This window comes from Elephas maximus, chromosome 13 (assembly GCF_024166365.1).
Source record: "Elephas maximus indicus isolate mEleMax1 chromosome 13, mEleMax1 primary haplotype, whole genome shotgun sequence".
NCBI lineage: Eukaryota > Metazoa > Chordata > Mammalia > Proboscidea > Elephantidae > Elephas > Elephas maximus.
The window spans coordinates 78,990,908-79,015,251 of NC_064831.1; the positions used below are offsets into that span (position 1 = coordinate 78,990,908).

The 24,344-nt window shown below is 38.4% G+C and overlaps 1 protein-coding gene across 3 annotated transcripts in view; it reads right to left on the reverse strand.

Annotated features, from left to right (window-relative positions):
- Positions 1-1,596: 1,596 nt before the first annotated feature.
- Positions 1,597-24,344, reverse strand: part of AGBL1 (AGBL carboxypeptidase 1) — a 1,130,253-nt gene continuing 1,107,505 nt past the window's right edge. For 2 of the 3 annotated variants that reach the window (XM_049905901.1, XM_049905902.1), the window contains exon 25: positions 1,597-2,025. In XM_049905901.1, the coding sequence (XP_049761858.1) occupies positions 1,924-2,025 (102 nt within the window). In that variant the 3' untranslated portion in view covers positions 1,597-1,923. The remainder of the gene's footprint in view (positions 2,026-24,344) is intronic. The other variant, XM_049905900.1, reaches the window with a different exon arrangement.

Sequence of the window (24,344 nt, forward strand, 5' to 3'; positions counted from 1 at the left end):
AAGGTCATAGAGCAGGTAGATTCAGAGTTAGTGCACCTCTGCCTTGGCCTCCTGCCAGGAGAAGACAAGAAACCTGGGGATTCGATCAATCATGGTGAAGTGCTGTAAATGTTGTACAAAAATGATGTAGCAAGAGTAGACTTTTCTGAAAAACAACTATTATGGGATGGTTAATAACCCTTCCATGACTGCCTGCTTCACACTCACAGTCCACTGGCAAGAACTGCTGACATGACTTTCTTACATGCAAACCTCCCCTCCTTCTCCAAACAGATAAATAAACCAGTTGATTCAACTAATGCTGACCCACTGCGTGTCAGAGTAGAACTCTGCTCCATAAGGTTCCCAATGGCTGTGACCTGTCGGAAGGAGATCCCCAGGACTTTCTTCCAAGGCACCTCTGAGTGAATTTGAACTGTCAGCCTTTCAGTTAGTAGCCAAGCAGTTTACCATTTGCATCATCCAGGGACTCTCTCACTTGCAAGGGGGTTGAGAAATACAGGTTATTTGCATTCACAGGAAGAGAAAATGGGTTTGGTGACTATCTAGCCAGCCTCTGCTACCTCTGCTAGTCTGTATTTCTGTTGGTTCTTCTCTTTCTCCTTTCCTAGCCCCTCTTCCCTCCTCAAGGAAATCCATCTTGAGAAAGGAATGACCCAAATGTTCTTCTTTATAACTTGTGTCTTTCCTCTTATGAATATCACACAGATTCAGATTCAATAAACATCATTCAGCATCTATGATAATGCCAGGCGTAACACAAGGAAGGGTCATATACATCAAGCCATTTAGGACAAAAATCACCAGGCATTTCTTCTGTGGTGCCCCTAGGTAGGTTTGAACCACCAACCTTTAGGATAGCAGTAGAGCTCGAACCATTTGTGCCACCCAGGGACCTTGCCTAAACATATGCAAGACGTACATAGTAGAGTCAACATTTCTATTTGGTCCTGTGAAGGATTCGCTTTCGCACTTATCTGAGCTGATTCTTTCACCAGCAAGTTTTATGTCTTCTCTGCAGCCAGTTATTTTCTTAATTCCTTTCTCCTTTGTACTCTGCCTTCCAACTTCTTATCTAGTTATATCTAAATAAATAGACCTCGCACTCACTTTGTCCCTGTTCCTGTTTATTATGGAGAAGTCTAGTACTAGCAATACATTTGTATCAAGAAAAATATGTTGTCTGGGAAAGAAAACAGAAATAACATTGTAGAGCTAGTGACATCAATTTTTAAAGCTCTTATAAATGCCCAGAATATCACCAATTTTCCATTTAAACTGAGTTTCTTGAGGAAATAATTGAGTTAACAATTTATTTGGGTTCATTTTGTTATTGTTGTTTAACATGTATCATCTTAAGAGTCTGGTGTTCTACTATTTTGATTACAAACTTGTGGTAGTTCCAGTTGCATTATTACTGTTAGGTAGATTTCTAGCCACCCCAGGAAGCTGATAGCAACAGAAAGCATTGCTTTTCTGGAAGAATGTGGCCCACAATTCAAATGATTAACAACAAAAAAAATTTCCGTAACAGCTTTTTTTTTAATATGATTACTTTCTTAGTTTGATAGGGCTGCTGTTAAAAAAAAAATACAAGTGGGTGGTTTTCAAGAACAGAAATTTATTTTCTGACAGTTTTGGAGCCTTAAAGTCCAAATTATGGTCTCAGCCATGTTGATTTCATCTGTGGGCCTCTCTCCTTGCTTCTGGCGTCTTCGTAGCAATCTTTGGCATTCCTTTGTACATGGGTCCTCACATGTCACCTGTCTTCCCTCTGTGTGCATCTGTGTCTCCTCTGCTCTTTTTATAAGACATCACTCAAAAGTGATTGTGCCTTCTGACTGAGACTAGAAGAATCCCGGCGGTCATGGTCCCCAAACCTTCTGTTGGCCCAGGACAGGAACCATTCCCGAAGACAACTCATCAGTCATGGAAGGGACTGGACAATGGGTTGGAGAGAGATGTTGATGAAGAGTGAGCTACTTGTATCAGGTGGACACTTGAGACTGTGATGGCATCTCCTGTCTGGAGGGGAGATAGGAGGGTAGAGAGGGTTAGAAACTGACAAAACCGTCACGAAAGGAGAGACTGGAAGGAGGGAGCAGGTGACTCATTAGGGGGAGAGTAAATGGGAGTATGGAGTAAGGTGTATATAAGCTTATATGTGACAGACTGACTTGATTTGTGAACTTTCACTTAAAGCACAATAAAAATTATTTAAAAAAAAAAAGTGATTGTGCTTAGGACCCACACTACTCTGGTGTAACTTCATTAACGTGACAAAAGAAAACCTCTATTTCTAAATAAGGTCTCATCTGAAAGCTCAACTGAGGAAGGATTCACTTCCAAACTCATGTGGTTATTGGAAGAATTCAGTTCTTCAAGGGCTTTTGTACTGAGAGTTTCTGTTCTTAGCTACCTGTTGGCTACAGTTTGCCTTCAGCTCCTTATACCACAGCCTTTTCTGAGATGGCAAAGTGCTTGGTCAAAATCAGTGAGAGAGAGAGTCAACTGAGAGAATCTGCTAGTAACACAGAGGTTAAGATCTCTTCTAATGTAATTACTAAAGTGATATCCCATCACCTTTACTACGTTCTCCTAGTTAGAAACAAGTTCTTAGGCTAGCTCGTACTCAAGGGGAGAGGACAACACAACAGCATGAATACCAAGAGGCAAGAATCATCGGAGGCCATCTCAGAGGCTGCTTGCCCTACTTCCACAATTACAATTAGAAATATATATTTAGCTTCCACAATGCCTTGGTCTAGGAGCCCTGGTGGCTCAATGGTTAAGTGTTCAGCTGCTGACCAAAACGATGGTGGTTTGCACCCACCCAGTGGCTCTGTGTGAGAGACCTGATGATCAGCTTCAGGAAAGGTTACAACCTGGAAAACCCTATGGGGCAATTCTACTCTGTCACTTAGGATCGCTATAAGTCAACATCAATTTGACGTCCCCTAACAACAACCACAATGCCTTGGTCCCATAATATTGGGTATTTAGTATATGCCATAAAGAGATATGAAATATGATTCCCTGTCATTAAAGAACTCACAGTTCAGCAGTTCATTAGTTTTTCCATTAAGATTCTTTTATAAGAAGTAATAGAGATATTAAGAAATACGGACTTTACAAAACACACTTAATGACTCTCTGTGTGTAATTTAATAATAAGGTATTGAGAACCCATGAGAGAGAAACAAAAATACGCAGCAAGTCAATCATTCATAAAATCATAGACTCTAGACCTGGAGGGGACAATCTATCCACCAATAAATCAATACCTATTGTGTGCTTTCAGTTTTCAAAGCTTTTACGAGTTGCCAAAGTCCAAAGTCTAAAGGGGGAAGAAAGCTACAAAAATTGAATAAGAGCTTGATAAACTGAAGCTGAGAATTAATTTAGTCTTCAATTATTTTGATATATAAACAAATGTTGAAGCAGGCTCCTTGGGGGCAGAGAATATTGAAGGAGAGGATACTGAGAGAGAGAGGAGAAAAAAGAACCTGAAAGGATGCAGAGAAGAGAGGGTACTGCCTGGAGGCTGCCAGAATCAGGTGACTCTAATTAGGGAAGTTGGCCATGTATTTGGTTATCTCTGAGATAGAATGTATGGAAATCAGAGACTAGCATGCACGGTTAGACTCTGGAGTGCTGTGGGACCAGGAAATATGATTAGACCACATGCAAATCATTTAAGTTTAGTAAGCGCTTAGTGAGTTAGGGACTGGGTTCATTCAGAGATGCATAATTGAACAAATAAGAATCAAAATAACAAGAAAGGAAACATTGGCCATGAATTTTTCTTTTTTCTTATTTTGTTTTCAACAGCAGCTCTGTAGAGATGGTTAAGATCAGGATTCTAGACAGCACAGTTTAATAATGGATATTTTTTGCACATGGTTACCTTATACAATTTTTTTTTGACAGCTAAATATAAATATTGTTGTATTAAAAGTGAAATATAAATTTTCTTTACAATTTTTTAATAGTGATGGGCTCAAAATTTCCTGATTCGGGTTTTCTGGTTTAAATTTTTTAAAAATGTGAGCAATGTTACTGGTACTGGGCTGTAAATGATTCTTTTAAGTCAAATTCTTGCATAGGGATTTCAAATAAAAGCAGATAGAGTCAATATATTCATATTTCTTATGTTTCAAAACCTAGTGAAATGACAGCAAATATGTACTAATAAAAAACAAATCAAAGCTAACAAATCTTATTGTTGTTGGATACCATCGAGTTGGTTCTAACTCACAGTGATGCTACGCACAAAGGAAGGTAACACTGCCTGGTCTTGTGCCATCTTCACAATTATTACTCTGTTTGAGTCCATTGGTACAGCTACTGTGTCAATCCATCTCACCGAGGGTCTTCCTCTTTTTTGCTGACCATCTACCTTACAAAGCATGATGTCCTTCTCCAGCGGCTGGTCCGGCCGGATAACATGTCTCAAGGAAGTGAGACAAACTCTTGCCATCCTCACTTCCAAGGACCACGAGCACCTGGCTGTTCTTCCAAGGTAGATTTGTTTGTTCTTCTGGCAGTCCATGGAATATTCAATATTTTTCACCAACACTGTAATTCAAATGCATTAATTCTTCTTCAGTCTTCCTTATTCACCACCCAGCTTTCACATGCATAAGAGGCAACTGAAAGTACCATGGTTTGAGTCCAGCGCACCAGTTCTCAAAGTGACATTTTTGCTTTTTAACACTTTTTTTGCAGCATATCTGCCCAATGCGATATGATGTTTGATTTCTTGCCTGCTGCTTCCATGGGCGTTGATTATGGATCCAAGTAAAATGAAATCCTTGGCATCAGTATTTTCTCTGTTTATCATGATGTTGCCTATTGACCTCGTTGTGAGGACATTTGTTTTCTTTATGTTGCGGTGTAACCCCTGCTGAAGGCTTACCTGTAGTCTTTGATTTTCATCAGTAAGTGCTTCAAGGCCTCTTTGTTTTCAGCAAGCAAGGTTTTGTCATCTGCATATCGCAGGGTGTTAATGAGCCTTCCTCCAATCCTGATGCCAAGTTCTTCTTCATATAGTCTCAGATTATTTGTTTCTCAGATTATTTGCTTTTCAGACTATTTGCTCATTGTGTAGATTCAATAAGTATGGTGAAAGGATATGACACTGGTGAACACTTTCTGGATTTTAAACCACACAGCATCCCCTTTTTTGTTCTAACACCTGGCTCTTGGTCTATGTACATGTTCCACATGAGCACTTAAATGTTCTGGAATTCCCAGTCTTTACAATGCTTTTCCATAATTTGTTATGATCCACAAAATCAAATGCCTTTGCATAGTCAATAAAACACAAGCAAACATCTTTCTGGTACTCTCTGCTTTCAGCCAAGGTCCTTCTGACTTCAGAAATAATATCCCTTGTTCTGAATCTGGCTTGAATTTCTGGCAGTTCCCTGTCAATGTACTGCTGCAATCATATTTGAATTATCTTCAGCAAAAAATTTACTTGCATGTGATATTAATGATAATGTTCAATAATTTCCGCATTTGGTTGGATCACCTTTCTTTGGAATGTGGATCTCTTCCAGTCGGTTGGCATGGTAGCTGTCTTTCAAATTTCTTGGCATAGATGAGTGAGGACCCCCAGGGCTGCATCCCTTTGTTGAAACATTGCAGTTGGCACCCCATCAATACCCAGAGCTCCGTTTTTTGCCAATGCCTTTAGTGCAGCTTGGACTTCTTCCTTCAATACCATTGGACCTTGTTGATGTCCTAACTCCTGAAATGGTTGAATGTCGACCAAATCTTTCTGATACAGTGACTCTGTATATTCTTTCCATCTTCTTTTGATGCCTCCTGTGTTATTCAATATTTTACCCACAGAATCCTTTAAAGTTGCAACTCAAGGCATGAATTTTTTCTTTAGTTCTTACATCTTGAGAAATGCCAAGCATATTCTTCCCTTTTGGTTTTCTAACTCCAGGTCTTTGCACGTTTCATTATAATACTCTACTTGGTCTTCCCAAGCCACCCTTTGAAATCCTCTGTTTAGCTTTTTTTTTTTTTTAAATTAATTTTTATTAAGCTTCAAGTGAACATTTACAATTCCAATCAGTCTGTCACATGTAGGTTTACATACATCTTACTCCCTTCTCCCTCTTGCTCTCCCCCTATTGAGTCAGCCCTTTCAGTCTCTCATTTCGTGCCAATTTTGCCATCTTCCCTCTCTCTCTATCTTCCCATCCCCCCTCCAGTCAAGAGTTGCCAACACACTCTCCAGTGTCCACCTAATTTAATTAGCTCACTCTTCATCAGCATCTCTCTCCCCACTGCTGACCAGTCCTTTTCATACCTGATGAGTTGTGTTCGGGGATGGTTCCTGTCCTGTGCCATCAGAAGTTCTGGGGAGCATTGTCTCTGGGATTCCTCTAGTCGCAGTCATACCATTAGGTATGGTCTTTTTATGAGCATTTGGGGTCTGTATCCCATTGGTCTCCTGCTCCCTCAGGAGTTGTCTGTTGTGTTCCCTAACAGGGCAGACATCGATTGTGGCCGGGCACCAACTAGTTCTTCTGGTCTCAGGATAATGTAGGTCTCTGGTTCATGTGGCCCTTTCTGTCTCTTGGGTTCTTAGTTGTCGTGTGACCTTGGTGTTCTTCCTTTGCCTTTCTCTGTTTAGCTTTTACTTCACCATTTCTTCCTTTCATTTTAGCTACTCGACATTCAAGAGCAAACTTCAGAGTCTCTTCTGACATCCATTTTGGTCTTTTCTTCCATTTCTGTCTTTTCAATGACCTCTTGCTTTCTTCACGTATGATGTCCATTAAGTTATCCCACGACTTGTCTGGTCTTTGCTCATTAGTGTTCAGTATATCATATCTATTCTTGAGATGGTTCTAAATTCAGGTGGGATATACTCAAGGACATATTTTGGCTTTTGTGGACTTGTTTTAATTTTCTTCAGCTTCAACTTGAACTTGCTTAAGAGCAATTGATGGTCTGCTCTGTAGTTGGCCCTTGGCCTTTTTCTGACTGATGATATTGAGTTTTTCCATCATTTCTTTCACAGATGTAGTTGATTTGACTCCTGTGTTTTCCATGCAGTGAGGTTCATCTGTATAAAAAAAAATAGTCACCTTTTATGTTATTGAAAAAAGGTATTTGCAGTGCAGAAGTTGATGGTCTTGCAAAACTCCATGATGGGATCTCCGGTGTTGTTTCTATCACCAAGGCCATCTTTTCCAACTACTGGTCCTTCTTTGTTTCCAACTTTTGCTTTCCAATCGCCAGTAACTATCAATGCATTCTGATTTCATGTTTGATCAACTTCAGACTGCAGAAGCTGACAAAAATCTTTAATTTCCTCATCTTTGGCATTAGTGGTTGGTAGGTAAATTTGAATAATAGTTGTATTAACTGGACTTCCTTGTAGTCATATGGATATTATCTATCACTGACGGCATTCTACTTCAAGATAGATCTTGAAATGTTCTTTTTGATGATGAACATAATACCATTCCTCTTAAATTTGTCATTCCTGGAATAGTAGACCATGTGATTGTCTGATTCAAAATGGCTAATACCAATCCATTTCAGTTTACTAATGCCCAGGATATTGATCTTCATGCGTTCCATTTCATTTTTCAAGACTTCTAATTTTCCTAAATTCATACCTCATACGTTCCATGTTCTGATTATTAATGGATGTTTGCAGCTGTTTCTTCTCATTTTGAGTAGTGCCCCATCAGAAAACGAAGGTCTAGAAAGCTGTACATCACCCACATCATTAAAGTCAACTCTACTTTGAGGATCCAGCTCTTACCCAGTTCTCTTTTGAGTGCCTTTCAACCCAAGGGCCTCATCTTCTGGCACTATGCCAGCCTATGTTCCATTGCTATTCGTAAGATTTCACTGGCCAATTTTTTCAGAAATAGACTGCCAGGGCCTTCTTCCTAATCTGTCTTAGTCTGGAAGTTCCTCTGAAACCTGTCCATCATGGATGGCCCTGCTGGTACTTGAATTCTGGTGGCATAGATCCCAACATCACAGCAACATGCAAGGCACCACAGTACGACAAACTGACAGATACATGGTGGCCAACAACTCTACTACTTAGTGTATGCCTAATAGAAATGTAAAAATATGTTCACAAAAAGACATGTAATAGAATGTTCATGGAAGCCTTATTCATAATAATCCCAAACTGGACACTACCTAAATGTCCAGCAATAAAGGCAATGTGTAGATAAACAGTATAGTAATCACATAATAGAATAATATACAGACATGAGGCCAAATACAGTACAGCACAAGCAACAACAGGGCTACATCTTCTAACAGAAGGCTGAATGTAAGTAGCCAGACACAAAAGAGCATATACTCTATGATACCCCTTATATAAAATACAAAACCAGACAAATTTAATATGGTGTTTTATGCCAGGTCCCTAAGTGGTGCAAACAGTTTGCACTCAGCTACTAACGTAAAGGTTGACAGTGCAAACTCACCCAGCAGAGCCACCATAGAAAGTCCTGGCAATCTGCCTTCATTAAGATTACATCCGAGAAAACCCTGTGGAGCAGTTCTACCCTGTAACACATGGTGGCACCATGAGTCGGAATCTACTTGACAGCAACAAGTTTGTGTTTGTGTATTTTTTTTTTTTTAGAGGTGAGGATAATAGATACCCTTGAGAGAATATCTATTAGTTAGTGATTATCAAGGAGCAGAAGGCATATTTCTGAGACATTAGTAGTCATCTGCTTCTTGATCTGGGAGCTGGTTACCTATGTATGCTCTTTACAAAAATAATCAAGCTCTATCTTCGTAATTTGTGAGTACACATATATATGTGTATGTGTGCATATATATGGATATGGATATATGAACAAATGATTAAATAAATAATACCCATAGCAAGGGTGGAAAGCCATCAGCCAACATGTTCATTGTAGAGTTTATAAAAGGTATGAAGCTGATGGTACAGAATGATGATAAAATCCAACGAAGCTGAGAAAATTGCAGACTCATCCAGGTGAAGAAGAGGGTGCCTAAAAAGCAATCTTTTCCATTAGAGTTCAGAGTAATCTCAAGATGATGAGCACTGGTGTCATAAAAGCAGAGCCTTGGGAGCTGGAGAAAATGCACTTTTTCTACCAAGACTGATCAACGCAGATTCTTATTTACAAATATAAAAAGAGGATTAACTCTTTGGTTATCATTGGGTTAATGATATACCAGCCACTTTTTATGCCTCTGGACCTCAGAGATAAAGCATTATTCTGGTTCTAATCCATTTAGCATCAAGGTTGAAATACATGAAGCTCAGCCAACCTGAGTTGGAGCCTCATTGTTGTGTAGGTTGAGCATTCTATTAGGTGGTGCTTCCTGGATGTGCTAGTTTTATAAACTTTGGCCTTATTTTTCCTTTATTTCTGTAAGATAAGGGTTGCAAGCATAATTATGACTTTCCTGTGTGATAGTTAAGGAGCTCTGATGGGTTAGTTTTGGTTTTTCTGTGTCATAATTGAAAACCAGAGGTTCCCCATGTAACCTAATGGAAAAAAAAAAAAATTACCATCGAGTTGATTCCAACTCATAGCGACCCTGTAGGACAGAGTAGCGACCCTATAGGACAGAGCAGAACTGCCCCATAGGGTTTCCAAGGAACAGCTGGTAGATTTAAACTGCTGACCTTTTGGTTAGCAGTTGAATGCCTAACCAAAGGCACCCACAATAAATTGTTCATATATCTCTCATTGGTATATTGTCATACCACAGATCGGTGGTGCCACAGTGCCACTCACTGCATTTGTGGCTATATTATCAGATCGTGTTTTTCAAAATCCATATTACCAGCCAAGATTTAAACACACTCAATCTGCAAGCATGCATTCTGATACTGAAAACACATGCCATGAAAAAGTTAAAAAAAAAAAAAGCAGAAAAAATGTAATAAAAAAAAAGGTTTTAAAATCCTTAAACGTTTGAGGCAATCCTAACTTGTGAGACAAAACATTAAACTAAATGCAATCGTCAAACCCAGAAGGAAAAAAAAAAAAACAGAAAAAGGAAAACTTAATGTAGCAAAGTATAATCAATGTAGGCAGAAACATCAGTGGCGACATGCCTTCTTTCAAGTCAGGGAAATATCCTGATATCTTTAAATATTTTCACCTTTCTTCTTTATTCTCTCCTTCTGGATATCATAGAATTCAGGTTTCTAAGTGTTTGAGCACATCTCTAAAACGAGTTACCATCAAGAGGATTCCGACTCGTGGTGACCCTATGTGTGTCAGAGTAAAACTGTGCTCTCTAGGGTTTTTACTGGCTGATTTTTCAGAAGTAAATTGCCAGCCCTTTCTTCTGAGGCACCTCTGGGTGGACTCAGAGCTTAAACATTTTGAGTAGCAGCAGAGCACATCAACCGTTCATATGACCCAGGAGCTCTGAACACACCTAGGTTCCTCCTATAATGCTTCCTCCTCAGGGGTTTCACTGAAACAAGAGTATATACAGTTGTGGGCTCTGAAACTCTGGCAAGCCAGTAACTTCCTTATGCCTCAGTATACTAATTTTTAAAGCAAGATATAATATCTACCTCATAGGATTGTAGTATGAATTAATGGAAACAATGTAATAAAGTTTTCATTATACTGCCTGGGCAAAAAAAAATAAGTAAACAAACAAAACAAAAACAACACCACAACCCAAGTATTTAGCTTTGCACTTGGTAAACAATGGGTTTTAAAAAAAGCACTTTATTACAGTTTCCTCTCCTTTTTGTATAGGTTACAGATTTTGCTTCATCTGTCAATCTCTGTTGCTTTTGACGATTATAAGGCTGAGCAATAAAATGGAATTAAACTTTACATGTATCATATATTATAAAGTCAGCTTTCGAGGCGACTAACTGGAATATTTAAATGTATCCCTGGAAGGTTTTTTAATGACATTTAAATATAGAAGGCAATATATAATTTTGGAATACAGCTTTGTAGGCAACTTTTATTTCATCATTTTCCTCTTTGATCCTCATTTAATTCTTCAAGTGCTTCTCTGATGAAGCAGCAGTCCAGTCCACTTGCCCAGAAATAAGTGGTCCCCTCTGTCAGTGGCTGGGGAATCTTTAAAGTCATCAGCCTATTCCCCCAAGCCACTGACCATTCCAGGCTCTACTCTTTCCATGGCCTGAGGTAGAGTGGTATGGCAGAGAGTACTTTAATTTTTTCTGTCTTTATTCTGACCATTTATAATTGATTTCAGTTAAATGCATGCATGTGGTGATTTCCCTGCTGGTTAGGCCTTTGAAAGTTATTGAAATAAAATTCAGTTTCCAAATTCCTGAGTGTCCTCTCACTTCTCCTACTGGGCCACAAATAGGCATTCTGATCCAGCCTTTTACACTTGGAGGCTGTTGTTTCCCACCAAAAACTTGCTTCTTACTACTTTCCTTCATAGAGTGAGCTCCCTCCTCTGATGGTCTTCTTCAGTCTGCACCTGAGGTCTTCTTCACACCCTGTATTCTAGAACCTAGGATGGAAATGACAGGCTAGGTTCTGGTGAGATTAGAAAGGAGCTCATGCTTAGAACAATCAATATCCCCAAAATCTCCTCTCACCCCCAACTCCCCTGAGAAGTCTTGGTTTCCATCAAAGTCACTCAATGAGGCAGGGTCTGAAGAGCTACTTAGGCAGATTAGTGCTAAAAGAATGGCGAAGAGCACACTGAGAAGAGAGTTGATGTTAGGAGCAGAGACTTATTAGGAACCTGGCTTCCAGTAAAGAGACTGTTTTCGATTGATAGATCTACATTTTATTTTCTTTTTCAACTTTTCATTGAAGAATAGCATACAGAAAGAAAAGTACACATAGGACATATCACAAGTGTAAACAAAGCCCACTGATTTTTCACAAGTTGAACATACCCATCTACCCGGTACCTGTCTCTTTGTTTGCGTCTTCTCTGACGCACCAACTGATTCTAACTCTTCTAATAACAACTATATTCAATGTCTGTCTACTAGTCTTCTCTGAGGCCAACCCTAACTGTAAACCTAAATATCCTCTCTGATACCAACTGCAAATGCAGTTCTTTCCCCTCCAACCTTAACCACCACAGTTAGGTCAGATCTCACAGGCTAAAACAATCCTTCAGATTGCTAAATCTGCCTAAGACTTCACACACCAGCCACAAGCTTGGGAGTTCACATAGCACCCTCACTTCTGATTTGCTGCCTACAAATCTGGGAACTCCCTGTATCCCCTCAAGATGCTATCTGTAAGTGTGGGGGCCTCCAGCTGGCTAAAAATTTGGGGTTCCCACTACTTCCACCCACCAGTAACCCCAGTGCCATTGAGTCAATTCCGACTCATAGCGATCCTATAGGATAGAATAGAACTGCCCCATAGAGTTTCCAAGAAGCACCTGGCAGATTTGAACTGCCGACCCTTTGGTTAGCAGCCATAGCACTTAACCACTACGCCACCGGGGTTTCCAGTATTTCCACATATTTGATAATTCACTAGAATCACTCACAGAGTGTAACAAAGTGCTAATATTTGTGATTATAGTTTTATTATAGCAAAAAGGACACAAATGAAGGGATACATTGGTCAAGGTCTGAGAGGGCCTTCCAAACGGAGCTTCCATATGCCAACAAAAGAACACGTCACCCTCCTATGCACCCATACACTTCACCAACCAGGAAAGTGTCTGAGCTTCAGTGTCTAGAGCTTTTATTGAGGTCTCACTATGAGGCTTGATTCGTTGAACTCAACCTCCAGCCCTCCTCTTCTGAACTTGGGCTGATATCACATAGTGGGTCTGTCTGACCTGGCTACCACGGAAGAGTCACCTCATTAGCATAATCCTCCAGGTGTGGTCTGGAGTCCTCCTGTATAACAAAGACTTCAATCACTGGGGAAATTCTAAGGTTTTAGAGGTTATCTCTTAGTAACCAAGAACAAAGACCCAATTATTCCAACAAAGTTCATTGTAAATTCCGTATCACCTGAACTATAAGAACATCCATAATTAAAAACAAAAACAGGACATCAACCATGTCCCTAAAACCTCCCCCATATCCCTTTTCAATCACTACCTTCACCCAAGGTAACTGATCACCTGCTTGCTGCAGTAGAAGAAACAGGCAAATTTGCTATTGAAACATTGTTCCATCGCCTGCCAACAATAAGACCTACAGAAATTTGGTTAACTTGTTGGTTTCCTCATCTGCCATGTAGGGAATTTAATACCTATTTTATTTTAGCCTAGCACAGTGCCTGATACATAGTTAAATAACAACAACAGTTGCTGTCGATTCGATTTGACTCATGGTGACCCCATGTGTGTTGGAGTAGAATTCTGCTTCATAAGATTTTCAGTGGCTGATTTTTCAAAAGTAGATCACTATGCCTTTCTTCTAAGGCACCTCTAGGTGGACTCAAACCACTGACCTTTTGGTAAGCCGCCGGGTACATTAATCATTTGCACCGTCCAAGGACTGTAATACATAGTCAGCACTCAATAAAGATTTGGAATAAAGTCTTATTAAAGAAATCAAGAATTGATATATAAAAACATCTTGGAAAAAAACTGGAATTCAGAAGAGAAAAAATAGAGTTGTGGTTAATTAGAGAGTTTCCATTCAGTGAACTGTCCCTGATCATTTTCATATTCTAATCCATGCCAGTTTATTATACTTTCCCTTTATGTTGCAGCAAAGGCATAATATTGATATGTTGAAACAGTTTGCATAGAATGTTATATCACCTATGTGTTTTATTTAAAGATAATAAAGGAGATATTACAAATGTTTGTCCTAAAAATGGGGTATTTATTCTAGCAGAGTGAGGAATCACTGCTGTAGCCAAATTATGTCACTCAACATATTTGGTACGCTTCTGGAATGTTCATGTTTCTTTGCATTGCTCAAGTTGTCCGTTCCACTTAGAATAATCAATAGCAAAGGAAACTATGATCTGATAATCACACCTTTGAAAAACCTAGCCAGGACAGAAGCTGTCCTGACATGTGCCACAGACAACCATTGTACAACATTTGGTGGTTCAGGCACGGTTCAGGCAGTTGTTGATATTGTCTAAGCTTAGCATTTTTTTTTTTTAGCATTTGGCATAGGGTACAAATCATCACACAGAGCACCAGAGCATGTAAACCTGGCTGGCAAGGAATATTGAAATTCAGACAGGCAGCAGCCCTGTACCCATGGTGATCTGGCCATTGTGGTGGTTCACCTCAAATGAGGGAGGTGACATTTAAACTAGGCACAGTGCTAGTATCTGTCCATTAGTGCTGGCAATCAGAAAGGACTCTGATCACTAGGAAAGAAATATAATAATATATTTACTTCTGTGTTCAGGTCCAACTGTGTGGTTTGGTGAAGGACAGTGAAATTCTAAAGTTTCCAGTGGGAATATATTCCAAATGGGAATATACTCTTGCATTAGTCAAATGTCTTTGGTTTCTAATACGTATCTGGTATTGGGAAGATGCAGATAAAAACAAAGCTGACAGTCTTGGCCTGTTTTCAGCCAATAAGACTACATTAGTTAAGACTCAATTCCAAGTCACTGGAGAAAGTAAAGCTGTGCTTGAGACTCAGGGTGCCCTTGATGATCCTGGAGAAATTACTATTGAATGGAACGTATGGGGAAACCATATGTCATGGATTGAATTGTGTCCCCCCAAAATATGTGTATCAGTTTGGCTAGGCCATGATTCCCAAGATTGTGTGATCGTCCACCATTTTGTCATCTGATGTGATTTTCCTATGTGTTGTAAATCCTGCCTCTATGATGTTAATCAGTGGGGATAGGCAGCAGTTGTGTTAGTGAGGCAGGACTCAGTCTAAAAGATTGGATTGTGTCTTGAGCCAATTTCCTCTGGGATATAAAAGAGAGAAGTGAGCAGGGAGGTGGGGGACCTCATACCACCAAGAAAGCAGTGCCGGGAGCAGAGCACGTCCTTTGGACCTGGGGTTCCTGCACTAAGAACCTCCTAGTCCAGGGGAAGATTGATGAGAAGGACCTTCCTTCAGAGCTGACAAAGAGAAAAAGCCTTCCCCTGGAGCTGACATCCTGAATTTGGACTTCCAGCCTACTAGGCTGTGAGAAAATAAATTTCTCTTTGTTAAAGCCAACCACTTGTGGTATTTCTGTTATAGCAGCACTAGGTGACTAAGACAGCATGGTAGCTAAAAATGTGGGTCAAGATCAACAGATTGATGCTGTCCCTAACAGGAATGTGTCAGCTGTCCCTCCCTGCCTATATAATCATATGTTGTTATTGTTATTAGCTGCTGTCAAGTTGGTCCCCGACTCATGGTGGCCCCATACGCAATGGAATGAAACACTACTCGGTCCTGTGCCATTCCTATGACTGGTTGCAGATCAGAATGTTGCAATCAATAGGGTTTCCAATGGCTGATTTTCAGAAGTAGATCACCAGGCCTTTCTTCCTAGTCTATCTTAGTCTGAAAGCATTGCTGAAACCCTTTTAGCATCACAGCACTAGGCAGCCGACACTGGCAGATGGGTGGTGGCTATGCATGAAGTGCACTGGCCAGTAATCAAACCCGAGTCTCCTGCAATGGAGGTGAAACTCTACCACTGAACCACCAATGTCCCTTGCAAACATATTCAGCATTCACATTCTGGCTCAAACCTAACTCCTCCTCAAAGCCTTTCCTGATTCCTCAGTCAAAAGTCATTTTTCCTTCTTCTAAAATTATGTCCTTATATTCTATATAATTCTTATGGAATTTGGCTCACACTGCCTTGGCTCATCATTGTATATATGTGTCTCATCTTGCTAAACTTACTGTAAACTCTTGCAAACCAACCCCCAAAACCAAACCTCTTGCCATCTAGTTGATTCCAACCATAGTGACCCTATAGGACAGCACAGAACTGTTCCACAGAATTTACAAGGAGCTGCTGGTGGATTCAAACTGCCGACCTTTTGGTTAGTAACCTGAGCTCTCAACGCCTGCACCACCAGGGCCCTTATTGTAACACTGTTCACTCTCCACAGAACCTAACATAGTTCTCTGCCCATAACAGGCATTCCATAAACATTTGTATATTGATTAATCTGTAGCAATGATGCCTGGGTTTGTCTGTTCCATTTTCTACCCTAATACTTTCTATTTACAGCTGCTAACCAAGAGGTCAGCAGTTCGAATCCGCCAGGCGCTCCTTGGAAACTCTATGGGGCAGTTCTACTCTGTCCTATAGGGTTGCTATGAGTCGGAATCGGCTTGACGGCGGTGGTGGTGTGTATTTAGACTTGAGCTTTCAGCCCACTAACTGGATCTCTACAAGACTCACAGTTATACACCATGATTCAAAGATGTGGCCCTCCATAACTTTGAAAAATCCTCAGACTTCGTATGTATTATAAGTACCATTAAATGGTAGAATACACATAACCATATAAAATATATAATGTATAGAATTGTATGCATTATAAACATAAATTATAATATAATACAAATATGATAGCATATAATATGAATGTATGCACATGTGACACACATATATGCACATACAGTATAATGTTTATAATTATACATAATGTGTGTATATATTTGTATGCATAGACATATGCATATATTCACACATCTATGTATGTGTATATACACAAATTCATACAATATTTTCTTGTGTACTTCTTGTTCTTTCCAAAACTCTGGTTTACTAAATATTTTGAAAACTAATTAAAATAAACTAACTAAAGATAAATCTGAAATGAACAGAAAGTTCCTAAGAGGTCTAGAGGACCTCATTCTTGGGGAAATGCTGGAAATGATCAAGCATGTATAAGCAGCTTAATTAATTAATCAATCTATAAAATTTAATGTCATTACAACCCACATCAAACAGATACCAGTAAGCATTTAAAAGAAAACAAGAATATGCAAAAAATTTACTAAGAAAATGTTGGTATTTCTTTACCAACAAATGAAGCCAAAATGGGATAATAGTTTGCATGCAGCAAATTCAAAGAAAAACAAATCTTAAAATATCATAAACTACTAATAATTTGTAAGCATAAAACACAAAAAGTATTCTTATTCACTGATGTGAATGTACACTGGTACAACTCTTTTGAAAAAACTGTTAATACTGTCTTGTCAGACTAAACAGGTATCCTATTTGTAGTTGTCAGGCTTTTATTCTACTCCTTGTCTCTTTTTTCCAGTCCCAGCTTAGACATATGCAACGTTCTTGAGCCAGCAATTCCACTCCTACGAATAGACAATGAAAAAACTCTTCCATATGCACCAGGAGATACACTTAAGACTGTTCATGATAAAAAAAATTCATAATAGCAAAGTGGTAACCAAACCAAATGCGCTTTGACAGGAGATTGGATCATTAAATGCAACTGTCATGTAAGTGAATGGTACAGATCAATGAAAATAAATAAACCTTATCACCACCTATCAATATAGATCTTAAAAACATATTGTTGAATAAGAAAAATGGATTTCAAGGGAGTACACATGATATGATACCAGCCATATGAATTCTGTGAACAGACAAATGTGAACAACACACTGCTTAGGGAAACATGCTGTTAAAAAATAATCAAAACACAAAGAAATTAAAACAGGGTTGATTTCAGCAGTTTTCCATGTGTATATAGAGAGAAATATAGAGAGAACATTCTATTTCTAAAACAAACAAAAAACAAATGGCTTAATGTAGGCTGGTTACAATGAAGCCTCTAAAGAGAAGAAGAGTGAGTAGAATGGAAAATCAACAATTGGTTAACCTTAATGCGATTGGTTGAGCCCTGCCCCCTCCTTACTGAGATCAGCTGGCATCAGGTTACTAGGTGGTCTCTGGCTTTACTGCCCCTACCCCCCCACCCCCAACCTAATCTTTTACAGAAATTTTTTGGTGTAATGTGGAGGTTTTAAAATGATAAAAGAGACCCCAATCTTTCAGGGAATTCCAAGTATTATCTCTTAGGAAGCAAGAAATTACCCAAAGTTACATTTTTTGCACTATATATGCATAAACTCTGAGCTAGTTTATGGTTAACAAGTGTCTTTGTCACAAAGGGAGCTTGCAAAGATTTAATTAGTCAAACTGGGCCTTTGTTTTCTTATTATTAACAACACATAATGTGCAATATAATCACCCAAGAATATAATAAAAATAAAAATTTAAAAGAGTGTTTATCATAGGCAGAGGTGTATCTCACCACATTTACAGAACAAAGGAGAGGAAACATTTCATCATATCAATAGATGCAGAGAAAGCATTTGAAAAATTCCGAAGCCCATTCACGATAAAAATTGTCAATGAAATACACAAATAAAGAGGACTTTTTCAACCTGAATAAGGGCAACTATGTAAAATCAACAAACAACTTACATTATACATAATGAGGAAGATCAAATGCTCTACTCTAAGATCATAAAGAAGGCTAGGTTATGCCTCCCAACACTTCTATTTAACAACATACTAGAGGGCTTCATCAGTGAGTAATTAAGCAAAGAAATGAAAGGCATACAAATTTGAAAGGAAGACATTAAAGTGCCTTTATTTGCAGATTATAAAATCATGAATGTAGAAAATCCCGAGGTATCTATAAAAAAAGTACTAGAACTAATAAGTGAATTTATCAATGTGGGTAAGATACAAAATCAATGTACAAAAATCTATTGTATTTTTATGTACTCTCGAGAACAACTGTAAATGTAATTTAAGTGTTACTATTTACCATGGCAATCAGAAAACAAAACATTTAGAGATAAATTTATTACAATAGGTGCACGACTGCACAGTGAAAATTATCAATCAAGCACTGCTAAAATAAAACACAAATAAATGGAGAGAGATACCACGTTCATGAGTTGGAAGACTCAATATTATTAAGGTAACTAGTCTCCCAAACTGATCTATAGATTCAACATAACTCTAGTCTAAATCCCAGGAGGCTTTTTTTTTTTTTGGTAGAAATGGACAAGCTGGTTCTAAATTGTATATGGACATAAATGGACGGGACAAACAACAGACAAAACAATTCTGAAAAAGAACTAACAGTATCTGATTTCAAGATATAAAGTAATCAATACAATGTGGTATTTGGTTAAAGGATAGACATAGATCAATGGACAGAACTGAGAGTTCAGCAATAGACCCAAACATATGCAGTAAATTTATTTTCAAAAAAGGTACTGAAGCAATTGCTATAATCAACCAACTTGACCTCACAGACTTGTATAGAATACTCCACCCAACAGCTGCAAAGTACACTTTTTTTTCTACTGCACATGGAACATTCTCTAGAATAGATCACATATTAGGCCATAAAACAAACCTTTGCAGAATCCAAAACATCGAAATATTACAAAGCATCTTCTCAGACGATAAGGCCATAAAAGTAGAAATTAATAACAGAAAAATCAGGGAAAAGAAATCAAACACTTGGAAACTGAACAATACCCTGCTCAAAAAAGACTGGGTTATAGAAGACATTAAGGAGGGAATAAAGAAATTCACAGAATGCAATGAGGCTGAAAACACTTCCTATCAAAACCTCTGGGATACAGTGAAAGCAGCACTCAGAGGTCAATTTATATCGATAAATGCACACATATATAAAGAAGAAGGAGCCAAAATCAGAGAACCATCCCTACAACTTGAACAAATAGAAAGCAAGCAACAAAAGAATCCGTCAGGCACCAGAAGAAAACAAAGGATAAAAATTGGAGCAGAATTCAATGAATTAGAGAACAGAAAAACAATTGAAAGAATTAACAAAGGCAAAAGCTCATTCTTTGAAAAAAAATAACAAAATTGATAAACCATTGCCCAGACTGACTAAAGAAATATAGGAATGGAAACAAATAACCCAAATAAGAAATGAGATGGGACATATCACAACAGACCCAACTGAAATTAAAAGTCATATCAGATTACTACGAAAAATTGTACTCTAACAAATTTGCAAACCGAGAAGAAATGGATGAATTCCTAGAAACACACTACCTACCTAAACTAACACAATCAGAAGTAGAACAACTACATAGACCCATAACAAAAAAAGAGATTGAAAAGGTAATCAAAAAACTCCCAACAAAAAAAAGCCCTGGTCCGGATGGCTTCGCTGCAGAGTTCTACCAAACTTTCAGAGAAGAGTTAACACCACTACTACTAAAGCTATTTCAAAGCATAGAGAAGGATGGAATACTACCTAACTCATTCTATGAAGCCACCATCTCCCTGATACCAAAACCAGGTAAAGACACCACAAGAAAAGAAAATTACAGACCTATATCCCTCATGAACATGGATGCAAAAATCCTCAGCAAAATTCTAGCCAATAGAATTCAACAACATATCAAAAAAATAATCTACCACGACCAAGTGGTATTCATACCAGGTATGCAAGGTTGGTTCAATATTAAAAAAACAATGTAATCCACCATATAAATAAAACAAAAGACAAAAACCACATGATCTTATCAATTGATGCAAAACAGGCATTTGACAAAGTCCAACACCCATTCATGATAAAAACTCTCAGCAAAATAGGAATAGAAGGAAAATTCCTCAGCATAATAAAGGGCATCTATACAAAGCCAACTAATTTTTTTTTTTTTTTTATACAAAGCCAACAGCCAACATTATCCTAAATGGAGAGAACCTGAAAGCATTTCCCTTGAGAATGGGAACCAGACAAGGATACCCTTTATCACCACTCTTATTCAACATTGTGCTGGAAGTCCTAGCCAGAGCAATTAGGCTAGACGAAGAAATAAAGGGCATCTGGACTTTAGTAGGACTGGCAAGGAAGAAGTAAAATTATCTCTATTTGCAGACGACATGATCTTATACACGGAAAACCCTAAGGAATCCTCAAAAAAACTGCTGGAACTAATAGAAGAGTTCAGCAGAGTTTCAGGTTACAAGATAAACATACAAAAATCAGTTGGATTCCTCTGCACCAATAAAAAGAACATTGAAGAGGAAATCATGAAATCAATACCATTCACAGTAGCCCCCAAGAACATAAAATACTTAGGAATAAATCTTACCAAAGATGTAAAAGACTATACTAACAAACTACAAAGTACAACTCCAAGAAACTAAAAGGGACCTACATAAGTGGAAAAACATACCTTGCTCATGGATAGGAAGACTTAACATTCTAAAAATGTCTATTCTACCAAAAGCCATCTATATATACAATGCACTTCTGATCTGAATTCCAACTACATTTTTTAATGTGATGGAGAAACAAATCACCAACTTCATATGGGAGGGAAAGAAGCCCCAGAGAAGTAAAGCATTACTGAAAAAGAAGAAGAAAGTGGGAGGCCTCACCCTACCTGATTTTAGAACATATTATACAGCCACAGTAGTCAAAACAGCCTGGTACTGGTACAAACAACAGACACATAGACCAATGGAACAGAATTGAGAACTCAGATATAAATTCATCCACATATGAGCAGCTGATATTTGACATAGGCCCAGTGTCAGTTAAATGGGGAAAAGATAGTCTTTTTAACAAATGGTGCTACCATAACTGGATATCCATCTACAAAAAAATGAAACAGGACCCCTACCTCACACCATGCACAAAAACTAACTCCAAAGATCTAAACATAAAGTCTAAAACAACAAAGATCATGGAAGTAAAAGTAGGGACAACGTTAGGGGCACTAATACAAGGCATAAACAGAATACAAAACATTACTAAAAATGACGAAGAGAAACCTCCTAAAAATCAAACACCTATGCTCATCTAAAGACTTTACCAAAAGAGTAAAAAGACCACCCACAGACTAGGAAAAAATTTTCAGCTATGACATCTCTGACCAGCGCCTGATCTCTAAAATCTACACGAGTCTGCTAAAGCTCAACCACAAAAAGACAAACAACCCAATTAAAAATTGGGCAAAGGATATGAACAGGCACTTCACTAAAGAAGCCATTCAGGTAGCTAACAGATATATGAGGAAATGTTCACGATCAGTACCCATTAGAGAAATGCAAATTAAAACTACGATGAGATTCCATCTCACTCCAACAACGCTGGCATTAATCTAAAAAACACAAAATAATAAATGTTGGAGAGGCTGTGGAGAGATTAGAACACTTATACACTGCTGGTGGGAATGTAAAATGGTACAACCACTTTGGAAATCAATTTGCCACTTCCTTAAAAAGCTGGAAATAGAACTACCATACAACCCAGCAATCCCACTCCTCGGAATATATCCTAGAGAAATAAGAGCCTTTTTACACAAACAGATATGTGCATACCCATGTTTATTGCAGCACTATTTATAATAACAAAAAGCTGGAAGCAACCAAGGCGTCCATCAACGGATGAATGGGTAAATAAATTATGGTATATTCACACAATGGAATACTATGCATTGATAAAGAACAGTGAGGAATCTATGAAACATTTCATAACATGGAGGAAACTGGAAGGCATTATGCTGAGTGAAATTAGTTGCAAAAGGACAAATATTGTATAAGACCACTATTATAAGAACTTGAGAAATAGTTTAAACTGAGAAGAACACATTCTTTTTTGGTTACCAGAGGGGGGAGGGTGGGAGAGGGTTATTTACTGATTAGATAGTGGATAAGACCTACTCTAGGTGAAGAGAAAGACAACACTCAATACAGGGGAGATCAACACAACTGGACTAAACCAAAAGCAAAGAAGTTTCCTGAATAAACTGAATGCTTCAAAGGTCAGCAAAGCAGGGGCAGGGGTTTGGGACTATGGCTTCAGGGGACACCTAAGTCAATTGGAAAAATAAAATCTATTAAGAAAACTTTCTGCATCCCACTTTGAAGAGTGGCGTCTGGGGTCTTAAACGCTAGTAAGCGGCCATCTAAGATGCATCAATGAGTCTCAACCCACCTGTATCAAAGGAGAATGAAGAACACCAAAGTCACAAGGTAATTATAAGCCCAAGAGACAGAAAGGGCTACATGAACTAGAGACTACATCTTCCTGAGACCAGAAGAACTAGATGGTGCCCGGCTACAACCAATGACTGGCCTGACAGGGAACACAACAGAGAACCCCTGAGGGGGGCAGGAGAACAGTGGAATGCAGACCCCAAATTCTCCTAAAAAGACCAGACTTAATGGTCTGACTGAAACTAGAAGGACCCCAGCAGTCAGGGTCCCCAAGCCTTCTGTTGGCCCAGGACAGGAACCATTCCCGAAGACAACTCATCAGACATGGATTGGACTGGACAATGGGTTGGAGAGAGATGCCAATGAGTAGTGATTTACTTGCACCATGCGAACACTTGAGAATATGTTGGCATCTCCTGCCTGGAGGGGTGATGGGAGGGTAGAGGGGGATAGAAACTGGCAAAATGGTCATGAAAGCAGAGACTGGAAGGAGGGAGCAGGCTGACTCATTAGGGGGAGAGTAAATGGGAGTATGTAGTAAGGTGTATATAAGTTTATATGTGAGAGACTGACTTGATTTGTAAACTTTCACTTAAAGTACAATAAAAATTATTTTTAAAAAATTTAAAAAAGGTACTGAAGCAATAGAGGAAATACAAATCTTGTAAACAATGGTTCTGGGACAATTAATATTCACATAGAATAAAAAGGATCTTGATATTTACTTCACATTGCATTAAAAAATTATTTCACAAGGGAACATACACCTAAATGTAAAAACTGAATCTATAAAACTTTTAGAAACAAACATAAGAGAAAATATTTGCAGCTTAAATACAATAACAATAACATGAACCATAAAAGAAAAAAGTTGATAAATTGGACTTCAACAAAATTGAAAACTTTTCCTCTTTGAAAGGCACCATTGGGAAAGCCAAAAGGAAGACCACAGAATGGGGGATTATGCTAGAAAAACATGTATCTGATAAATAAATGTATCCAAAATAAATTTAATATAATTCTTTCAAATCCAGAGTGAGATGATAAATCAAAAGAAAAAACAAACCTTTTGTCATTGAGTTGAGTCCAACTCATAGTGACCCTATAGGACAGAGTAGAACTGCCCCATATGGTTTCCAAGTAGCAACAGGTAGATTTGAACCGCCAGACTTTTGGTTATCATCTGTACCTCTTAACCACTTTGCCACCAGGTTTCCAAACAACATAAAACGGGTAAAACCTTGATTGGGCACATTACCAGTGATTTAGAGATGGAAAATAAGCGTATGAAAAGATTAATCATCAGGGATAGCAAACAAAATCATAATATGATGTCACACCATAGAAACTAGCTTGCCAAGTTTTTTTTTTTAAAAAGACTATGGTAATACCAAATGCTGGTGATATACAGAACAGTTGAAATTGTCATATATTGCTGTG